Source organism: Plectropomus leopardus, chromosome 16 (genome assembly GCF_026936395.1).
Source record: "Plectropomus leopardus strain MGB_pleo_1.0 chromosome 16, ASM2693639v1, whole genome shotgun sequence".
NCBI classification, from domain to species: Eukaryota; Metazoa; Chordata; class Actinopteri; order Perciformes; family Serranidae; genus Plectropomus; species Plectropomus leopardus.
In genome coordinates, this window is record NC_142191.1 from 24,923,742 (window position 1) to 24,934,663 (window position 10,922).

Sequence of the window (10,922 nt, forward strand, 5' to 3'; positions counted from 1 at the left end):
AGAACAGTCAAGGCAACACAGCGTCGAGAATCCCTGGTCAGGTGAGCTGGTGGGAGTGGGAGGGCGCCAAGACACATCAGACGCCTCAGGCAAACCTGATCTCCGTGGCCAGTGGGACTGAGGTAAAGCGACTTTTTTTTTTTTCGGGAGTTTTTCCTTGGGTGATGTGAGGGGCTAAGGGCAGAGGGATGTCGTAAACTGTACAGCCCACTGAGGCAAACCATGTTTTGTGATAATGGGCTCAACGAATAAAATTGACTTGACTAGACTTGACTCGACTTGCCCGAGGCAGCATGTCCCCGCTTCCTATTCAGCACAGCCGCCGGAAGTGGTTGGAGACGAACCGGCCCTTTAACAGAGGTGCTGACGTCATGGCGCACGACGGGAGCCGCCGCGATGACGTCACCCGGAAGCGCGCCGATGTTGACAGAGCAGCACTCGGATGTCAGGATGTCAATAAGCTTGTTGTCAGCTCTGCGAAACGGTATTCCCCGGTCTGCAAAGGCCGCAATCGGGAGACCTCGCTGGAGCGTGGTGACGCCGCGCTCCACACAGTCGCTCGACATCGAGCCGCCGAGCTGGCAGAGTCGAGACAACGGCGGGAGGCCGCCACCATCCTCCGCGGCGAAGGAGTAGGAGAACCGCAGCGGCGCAGGGCTGCACGGGGGCGACCGCGTCCTCTTCTTTCCGCTGAGGGTGGCGGACCAGGAGATGCAGAGGAACCATCGGCCGAGCCGTACATCTGGATGGTGAGCAGAGAGGAGCCGGGTGGAACATGGACCATGGAGGCAACCGAGGGGCCGGCGGCCGGTTGCACTGCCGAAGTCGGCGTCTCCGGCACGGATGCGGCAGAGAAGTTGTCGGCGTCGGACCCTGAGGACGCCTGCACGGCCAGATGGAGACGGCGAGGGCCATCGTCACGGCTTCGACCGAAGGTTATCATCCGATGGGGACAGAGAGACAGAATCCATAATAGGGGCGAGTGAGCGAACCGCAGCCGACTGAGAGCGAAACGCTAGGTGGTGTGTCGGTACGCGCTCGTGCAGAATAACGAGAACGAAAGGGGGAGATCGGGTTAGGAGGATATTTAAGCCGGAAGAGGCGCGGTTGAGGTGCGGTAGGGGTGTGGTCCTGCTCCTGAAACTCTGCTATATTGCTTCACTTCTTATTGTGACCATGATGACAAGGCTTGCTTAACTTGAACAAAGCAGTAATTTTAACATAAACCATTATTTTTTCCTAAACCTAACAAAGTTGTCTTTGTGCCGAACCAGACCAAACCATAACCACAGCTGTTTCATCTATAATTTGTTTTGAAGGCACAGACAAAATTATGTCATCTTGCCGAGTCTGATTAGGAAAAACTTTTATGCCGATGTTGATTTTTAGACGGGGGCCAGTCTACTTCCGCAGCATGGAGCAGGTCTGTGCTCAATAAAGCCTCAGTTAACAGAAGTTGAAACACAAAATGAAGTTTGCAGCTCACCCCCTTGACTTCTGCTTCCTGCAGTCATGCACAGTGAAGCAGAGAGAGTGAATGTCCCAAAGCTTGTAAAATGTTTCTTAGGTGCTGTGGTCCCTTATTTCTTTGATTTGTTGACACTAGCGTATAGGTCACTGGGATCAGCAGAGGCTCCAGTGTAAGAAGAAGAGGAAGCTTTCACAGTGCTGTAGGTCACTGCATCACCTTCTTCATCATCGTATTTAACCTGAGGAGCACACAACCGCAAATCCAGTAAATAATAGACACAATATGGATAAACTCAACATGTGACAAGATGTGGAGAGGAGTTCTGAAAGTCCTGCTGCAGCTTTTATGTGTGTGAAGTTGACGTGTTGGTCTGATGGCAGCTACTGAGAAAAGTTTAGAGGAACATTAATAAGGAGGACTAGATAAATATTCATGGCAAATGGTAGTGAACTATCCAATAGACACAGAGAAACTAGCTCATTTTAAGTGGTGTTTGTATCTATTTGATGAATGTAAGTCCATTAGTCACCCTCTTTTAGCTTTGTTTTTGGTCTTCACCAACTTCTGAGAGAAATATCTTTTAATTAAGCTGCTAAACACTTCACTATATTCACCAGCTCTCTAAATGTATCTGTCTGCTGTTTGCTGCTGAGCAGGTATTGTACAATAGCATTTTACAGCTTTGTCACTGAAAACAACACTATAGGAGTAGCAGGAGTGAACCAGAACAGTGCAGTCGTGGGACAGGAGATTAACGATGAGCTGAAACTGTAAAACTGGCTGAGCGGAAGAGCAGATTTGGCTGATAATTATTTGTAGGTTCATCACTGCAAGTGACGCCTTTTCTTGTATAAAATACTGATCTGTCCCTATGTAAAAATAAATGAGTTTTCATTATAGAGCTGCTGCTCCTCTCCTCATTTAACTTGTGTTTTCTTCCCTCATTAACCAGTGTTACCGATCAGACAGCTTACCTGCACTTTACTGGTGGTGTTCTTGGTGTAGCTGATGGAGGCATAAGAAACACCATCTTCAGGGTCAGCCTGCACAGAGAAGACAAGACACCTTCAGTTTTTTTTCTCTCTGTTACCCCACATTGCACACACATCACTTCCTTTTCTGTTCTATTTTGGTGCATTTCAGTTGAGCTCTCTTCCTTCTGTTTTCTTGTCTCTTGGCTGGGAAACTCAAGATTTACTTTACATATATTTTAGGGAACAAACATACAACAGTGGATGTAACTTTGAGCTGGGTGATCTCACCATGTACTGACGCGTATCTGGACCAGGCGGAGCCACCGTGGGGCATAAGCTCTGTCCCTGCACAAACACACAGTTCACGTTTGTGTACATAAAAAAAACAACACTAATTGTACTTTTAGACAGTGAATTATGTGTAACTATTACTTGGTGAGCAACAGCCAGATGCAGCAACTTCCTGGAGCAAGCTGTTCTCACGCACAGTTAGTGTATATACCTAGTAAGCAATGCACCAAATTTTGCATGTAATCCATGTAAACATAAACCAGTAATTTGTGTATTATCCATGTGTATGGAAAGACAGTGATCAAATGACCAATGTGTTTATGGGAGTAAATAAGGAAGTCATCCATATAATGAGACAGGTTGGAGTGGTGGACATGTCAAACAAACACAGAACCTTTCCCTAGGAGACCAGTGATCGTGTCCCATGTGAAACCAAGTGAATTCAAGTTATCTTAAGGTACGCAGTCACCATTTCTTCTCCTAAACTTAACCAAAATAACTCTACTTGCCTAAAGCAAAACTTTATTCTAAGCATATAGCACTGAAAATGTGAGGCTAATTTGTCAGATAAGATAAGAACTTCTGTGTGAGCATTTTCGTCACTGAACTGTTATATGAGGATACGTTGCCCCCAGTCATGTCATCACTGCAACAGGCTCACATGCCTGAGAGATGAGCTTTTTTTAAAAAAAAATTTTGGACAGATCTAGACAAAATGTTTACTTTCTCTTCCAGTCAGAGTTCTGTCAGTAATTGATTATTTGGTTTTAAACTCACGGTATTGTCATCCATCTGCGTTTTCTTGCCTGAAAAGATAAAGCTGAGTTAATCTTCCACAGCAAACACATTAAGCCTTTTCAAAACTTTGTTTGCTAAAAGCTCAATCTGTGAATGGTCTCACCTTTAGTTCTCCTCCATCTGATGACAGCAGCAGTGATTATTAAGAGTACCACTAAACCCACAGCCACACTGACATACAACCACCAACCTGAAAAGCCAATGAAAGCATTAAAATCATTTTTGCTGCAGTTCTTTTTGTTCTTTTCAAAATCCTGCAGCTAAATTAGAAGAGAAATAACTCTTGGAGGCACAGCCAAATGGTCTAGCATTCACACTATTGGTTTTAAAAGCTGAGAGAAGCTGAGAGAAAGACTGAAAGGTAGACAAGACTTTGAGTCAGTACTTGGTGGTGCTGTTGAAGTATTACTGATGGCTGGCACTGTTGAGGTGGTTCTTGATTGTGTGCTGCTTTCAGTTGTTCTTATTACTGTTGCATCCTCACCTGGACAAATTATATATATATAAAAAAAAACCTCAGCATACAGTACCTCACAATTTAGTTTTTGGTCATTCATATTAGTTCAAGACGATTATAAATTGCTCATCATACACCTGGTTTCTCACCTGAGGACTGAGGGCTGAAGGAGAACACCTGCACTTTTTGAGTGAAACCATCCATCACTTTACACTTACAGATTGGCTTCTGTTTGAGATTGAGAGTAGGTAATTCCTCACTATCCGAACAGTCAAAATGTGATGTTTGTGAGTTTTTGGTAAATTCATCCTCATTTTCACCCTCACACAACCACTTCACTGTATGTCTACACCTTGTGTCACTGGATGTTGAGCAGGACAGTGTCACTTTTTCACCATCTTCACATGCCTTCACTGATAAAGACAAATTCATCAGTTATTGTAATGTTTCAATGTATTGTTGTAATTTGATCTTAAAATGATGTAAATACTCACTGTGAACAACAGAAAGAAAAACCAGCTTGTCTTCACCCGTGTGTATCCCTGATTTAAACTGTCGACAGTCGTAACGACCAGCATCGTCATCTGTGACCCTTTTTATGACCAGAGAACAGTTCTCTGTAACACTTAGTCTGTCTGATCTAGTAATTTCACCGATCTGACCAAGTGTAACCAGATCTTCTGTTCTGCCTCCGGATATAGCAGCCCATGTAGTGCCATCACAGTTATTCTGATCATCTATCACATTTTCACAAGGCAAAGTGGCATCATCTCCATCTCTGACAATGGAGGAGAGGTAATGTTGTCCAGTAACTTCTGTAAAAGAAGATGAAAAAGATTTAAAAAAAGATAAAATATGAATGTGCTATCAATGTTAACATTTGGCCTGAGGATAATTTCAGATACAGCTCCAGTTTACAAATACTTGTCTTTTGTTTCCAAATTTCATGAAAGGCAGCTCATTTTTAACCCTTTGAGAAAATCCGCTTGATCTCTTTCAAAAACACAGGAGATAGTTACAAGTTACAAAAAATTATCTGAAACATCCTCCCTGCAAAAAAGACAAGAAAAAAAGTGATAACTAACTTACTAAAAAAATAATAATTAGAGTAATAATATTATAATATTTTGACTTTTAACAATTTTAACATTTTTTTCAATTTCTCTCTCTCTCTTTAGAGAAAAAAATTGGGTCATTTTCTTGCCACCCTTTTCTAATATCCAAGTTGCACATTCCCTTTTTAGCTGTTTCAAATTTCTTTTGAAAAAAAAAAAAAGAATTTGCTTTCAAAGGTTTAAATGTTTGTGAAAGACATCTGAATGTGGCACATGCAGACTTGGCTATCTTAGTTGAACAAAAGTTGTTGCATATAATAACATACCATTATTAGTATTAATAAAGTTATGTTTTATATTATATCTGTGTGTGTGTATATATATATATATATATATATATATATATGTATATATATTTCTCTGTTATATTTTCCTTACCTGTAAACTGCAGCACCAGACAAAGAAATAAAGACACTTTAATCCATCTGAATTCAGCCATTGTGCTTCTCTCTTTTTTCTGTGTCATGTTCCCAGCTTTTAACCGTCAGCCTCTGAACTCATGCATGTAAGTAAATTAACTTCCTGTGATGAGTAATGTGTCACTTCCTCACAGTCTCTCTTTTGTAAGTTCATAAATGTATGTGTCTGAGGATGAAAGAATCTGTGAAAACTGCAAGTTAAACAAGGTGGAAAATGAAATTCATTTTACTTTATACTGTCATATGTATCATGATTTACAGGAAACATTGTTTAAAAAACATAATGATCATGGCCCTGATTTAATACATATTGAAGATGGCCCCTTAATGAAGTATCTCTTTGATAATGTTTTTGCTTTGTCTGACTATCTTTTTAAAGCTTGGGAAAGAAGGAGAAAGGTCACTCACAGCTTGTTTTCCTCTATTAAATTGATGACCTCTGTTTCATCACAACTGTGCTTGACCTTCTCCACCATTTCAAGATACGAAAGCACTTTGCCAACCACTTCTGACTTCTCTTTGTCAGAATAAGCAAGCTGGACTTCCTTCCATCCTTTTGTTACATATTTACTGATCAAGGCAATAGCTTCATTAGCTGGTTTAGTGTGAGAGAGCCTAAGCAGATCCTGATGTGACCCCTTACATATCTGAATGTATCAGACTATTCATTATGAAAGTTATTGGGTTCTGAAGTGGATATACATATGGGTGTATGTAACTACATATGTATGCATGTATGTACAGTATGTATGCATGTATGTATGTATGCATGCATCTATTCATGTAAAATTTCCCTTTTCACTACATGATCAATGTGTAAGTTTGGAGTTCATACACAAGATATGTATATATGTATGTGGTGGAGTTGAGGTGGGACATCTTTAATGAAAATAGACAAAAGAAGTGGTCCTAGAGAAGAGACTTGGGGAACACCTCTCAGGTGGATAAGCAAATCACATTTATAACCTTTTGCTTTCTCTTGTGAAGATATGGATTAAACCACAGCAATGTATGTTGCAAGTCCAATAGCATGTATTCATTCATTCATTGTCTGTAACAACTTATTCTCTTAAGGGTTGGGGGTCTGGAGGCCATCCCAGCTTACATCGCGCAAAGGCAGGGTACGACCTAAACAGGTTGCCGGACACTCGCAAGGCCATTTCATGGAAACAGACAACCATTGATGCCCACATTAACCCCGACCAATTAACCTAACTTTCATGTCTTTGAAATATCGGAGGAAGCCGGGGAACCCAGACAAAACCCAAGCTGACACGGGGGACAACATGCAAACTCCGCACAAGCCCCCCCAAATTTGAACCCACCCTAAACCAGGTTTGAACCTGGGACCCTTCTGCCGCGAGGTGACAGTGCTAATCATTACACTACTATGCCACCCCCAGTAGCATGCCATTTGTCCAAAATGTTATAGTGATCAGTCAGATCAAAAGCTTTGGTAAAATCAACAAATAGTGCTCCTGTAAGATGATTTCAATTGGATGTAGAGAAAACATCATTAATAAATTTTCATGCTGACAGTTGGTATGAGGATAGTTTTAATAATGCTTGCCTAATGAAAGTGACAAATGAATAACACAAATATGCAAAATATGCTAATATGCCACATGCTAATATTTGCAGCAAAACTATTCATAATAGGTTTGATAAATTTGTAACAATTGGGACACTGATACAACAAAAGGTTTTGATGCGAACAGATTAATCGATAGTAATGCTAGTTTGCGTCAGCTGCCAGGATTCTATTTACCAAACCAACATCTGAATAGTTTCTACAGTTGCTCATTTAGAATTTAGGTTGATATGTTTTAGGTATTCTTACCTTTAAACCGAAGCAGCAGTATCAGAAATAAAGACATTTCAATCCATCTGATTACATACATCTTGAATTTTTTTTGTCCTCTCTCAGCTAATATCTGTGTGTTTTGAGAAATGTGCCACTTCCTCATTTTGACTTTTTAAAATAACTGTGGTAAATTGCTTAATTTATGTTCGTGGATGCTTAGCCTACATCATTCTTTGTCTTATCTTCCTGAATCTGAATAGTCAATAGTCCTTCACTTGGCACTATACTCACACTGATTTACATTTAACAGTTGATTTCTAATCCATGAGCAACAGTAATCATATACAGTCTCACATGGAACCAACAGTAAAGAGGACACAGGTAATGATGTTTATGACTAATTTCACTGACATTGTAACAGAAGTTTAAAATTAGAGTAGTTCATCACTCTAAAGTGAGAAATAAACAGTCAGAATTGTACAAAATTTAATCTAAATGGTTCAACATTGTTCAAAAAAGTATTACATATAAGCAGCATAACATTCAATTAGATTACTCAAACTATGTAACATATTCTGGATACTTTGGATAACTTTTGGAATACTTTAAAATCCTCTTGCTGAGTTTATCTGAGATGTAACCAACTAAATATGAAAGAGTCCTTACTATCTTTCTCCATTGGAACTTTTTAAGCAGAAAACATGTTTGTGTGTTGTGATATTTACACCAAATTCTATACAATTTGGGCATTACATCAATATTTTTGATGGTCATTTACTAGAACCTTTAGCTTAATCTCCCAACAAGCTTACACCTTATTCAGCTGTATTGGTATCTTTACAAGCAAATTAATACCTTTCTTTTTAATCTGCAGTGACATAAATCTTAATTTTAAGTTTTAATCACTGGTTTTTACTTTTTTTTATCCCTGTTCAGCTGTTCATTTTTATTCTTATCTATTTTTATTCTATAGACTTTTAATTATCTATTTTGCTATGTAAATAAAGCTGAGTTGAGTCGAGTTGAATCAAGTTTAGTTGAGTTGACTGGCATTGCGTTTGGAGTTTGGAGGTCCAACTCTGGAGGTCAAAGGAGGGATCAATTAGGGGGAGAGGATACTTATATTTAATAGTGATGCATTGAGGCCTCGATAGTCAATGCATGGGCGGAGGGAGGAGTCTTTCTTTTTAACAAAGAAGAACCCAGCGCCCAAAGGAGAGGAGGAGGGGCGTATGAGACCTGCTCTAAGTGAGTCCTGAATGTAATTTTCCATAGCCTCTCTCTCGGGACATGACAGGTTGAAAACACGGCGAGTGGGAAGGGGGGCTCCAGGGAGAAGGTCAATGGCACAGTCATACGGGCGATGAGGGAGTAGGGACAGAGCTAGTTGTTTGCTAAAGACTGTGGCGAGGTCATGATACTCAGGGGGCACTGAGGACAAGTCAGGTGAAACAGGAGGGGTTACGGAGTGGGTGTGAGGCGGACATGTGGAGAGTAGACATGAGGAGTGACACTGGAAACTCCAGCCTGTGTTAGATGAGGTTTTCCAGTCAATCTGTGGGTTATGGGTCTGGAGCCAGGGTAAACCCAAAACTATGGGAGTGAGGGGAGAAGGAGAATGAAAAACTGGATAGTCTCACGATGGTTACCTGGTAGGCTGAGGGAAACAGGGGAGGTGCGATGGGTAATGGAGGTGATCATACGGCCGTCCAAGGCGGTCACTTTCTTAGGATCACAGAGAGTCACAATGAGTAAGAAACTGAGAGACACCAAAACAAATCTAGAAGCACAGAAAGAATCTCAGAATGAGACGGCCGATCTACCACTTGTGGAGCTTGAAATCATCTGGCGCCGAGGAGATGCGAAGTCCCAGTATATAAGCAGTGACAGGTTGATTGATGATGAGGCACAGGTGAGAGAATGTGCCCCAAGCTCCAGCACCCAGAAGCCACGCCCAGCCCCTGCAACACAGACAGATGGAAAAGACAACCCCAGCACACACAAAAAGTCCCAAGCACTCACACACAGTCACAATGGTCAAATCACCACAGCAAACTCGGCTTGAGTTTGTTTCCTCCATCTCTCTCTCTCTCTCCATGAACATCTGAATCATCTTCTGACGCCTCATGTGGCTGAGATGAGATCACGATGACAGCTTATCAGGCTTCGTCTCAATCGAAGTCTCTCTTTATCTCACAGTTTCTCTCGTGCAAAGCCCTCTGGTTCTAAACCATCATTTAGAACACATGTAGCGTGGGCTGTTTCCACACTTCTCTCTTTCAAGGCAGATAAACAGCAGCTCACAGCAGCTCAGGGCTGCAGCACAAGCAGGCATCGGGCAAAAGCCCACAGCGGTCATAACTCCTGTAAAAAAAAGGGACGTACTGCTTGACCGTCAAAGCGTCAAAAATACACTCCTGCCTTCTATCACCTCTATTGTTTTAACTGTCCAGATCTAATTTCTTCCTAAAGTGTTGATTAAGTTCACTACAGGCCTTCAAAACTTCAATATTTGAAACCATGATGCTCTCCTCTGCTGATCAATACCAAACAATTCTGAGAAAACCAAATAATTATTTGGCAGATCATTAACTAAGTAAAAAAGTATTAACTACATTTAACAAACATAATAGATATGTTTGAAAATAAGTAAGTGTAGTACTACAATGTCAAAACACTAATATAATTAAAGGCTGCCAAAGATCCTATTTGAGTAAAGGTATACAAGTACTAGCGTCAAAATACAAAGTATGAAAGGTACTTAATATGACCAAAGGTCTATCAACAAAACCTATAATTAGAAAATCACAAGTTGCATGATTACAAAACAATATAGCATCTGTACACAACAGTGTAAAGGAAGGATAATTAAGATACAGATAAAGGAGATGCATATCAAAATGCCAGTCTGTACTAAGAGTCTTTCCATTCAGTGTGTAGCATATTGCTGGCAGGGGGGTTACGAAAGGTCACACCCCTCCACACGCACACACACACACAGGCACAGCTTGTGTTTGTGAGTTTGGCCTCAAAATCAGCAGGTCAGCAAAGTTCCAGTTCTGTAGGTATGAGACCTCCACACAACATTTCAAAGTACATTTCACTTTGAATACAAAAATCAGTGAATGTGGTCCTTGCTTACAGTCTGGAGATGTGCGGATATGTCACGTGTTGGTTGTGCAACAAAGATATAAATTGTCGGTTTCTATGATGTCGAGATCTCCTGATGTCTCCTTGAGTCTTTGCAGGAGCTCAGTTGACAGCTCCTTGCCCCAAATGAGTCATAAGTTAACTCAAACTGTCTGTCGGGCAATAAAATCTGTCGTAATTTAGTTCTGCTTACAAGAGTTGTAAGTTCATCGAGGCAGTTAGGTCCATTAGCTGACCCTGAGGTTCATCTAAGGAATCTCCAAAAGAAGTTTCTGTTTTGGGTAGGCATTTATATCTTCTTATCAAGAGTTGTCCTCATCATCTACTACAGTGAACAGCTTTTGAATTTTCAACATGGTTTGGATTCTATCATCTAATATCTGATCATCTGATAGCTTTTTCCATGAAAAGAAATAATGTGACCTGGTAAACTTACCTTCTGT

General features: G+C 40.9%; 1 protein-coding gene across 2 annotated transcripts; it reads right to left on the bottom strand.

Annotated features, from left to right (window-relative positions):
* Nucleotides 1-1,572: 1,572 nt before the first annotated feature.
* On the bottom strand, nt 1,573-9,043 carry LOC148186907 (uncharacterized). 2 transcript variants are annotated; one of them, XM_088089135.1, is made up of 9 exons: nt 8,979-9,043; nt 4,486-4,806; nt 4,141-4,404; nt 3,920-4,018; nt 3,638-3,724; nt 3,514-3,542; nt 2,734-2,790; nt 2,446-2,514; nt 1,573-1,709 (listed from the first exon to the last, which is right to left on the bottom strand). In XM_088089135.1, exons 1-9 carry the CDS (start codon nt 9,028-9,030, stop codon nt 1,581-1,583), a joined length of 1,107 nt encoding a protein of 368 aa, XP_087945261.1. In that variant the 5' UTR covers nt 9,031-9,043; the 3' UTR covers nt 1,573-1,580. The 2 variants fall into 2 exon arrangements, with proteins under 2 accessions (XP_087945261.1, XP_087945260.1); XM_088089134.1 differs by lacking the exon at nt 8,979-9,043 and adding an exon at nt 5,485-5,606.
* Between the last annotated feature and the right edge of the window lie 1,879 nt (nt 9,044-10,922).

Excerpts from the sequence above, each read along its gene's own strand:
- LOC148186907 (XM_088089134.1), bottom strand. The coding sequence starts at position 5,572 with ATGACACAGAAAAAAGAGAGAAGCACAATGGCTGAATTCAGATGGATT. Across the intron at positions 4,019-4,140 it reads CTTCAGCCCTCAGTCCTCAG|GTGAGGATGCAACAGTAATA; the intron begins GTGAGAAACCAG and ends TAATTTGTCCAG. Across the intron at positions 3,725-3,919 it reads TACTTCAACAGCACCACCAA|GTTGGTGGTTGTATGTCAGT; the intron begins GTACTGACTCAA and ends TTGGCTTTTCAG.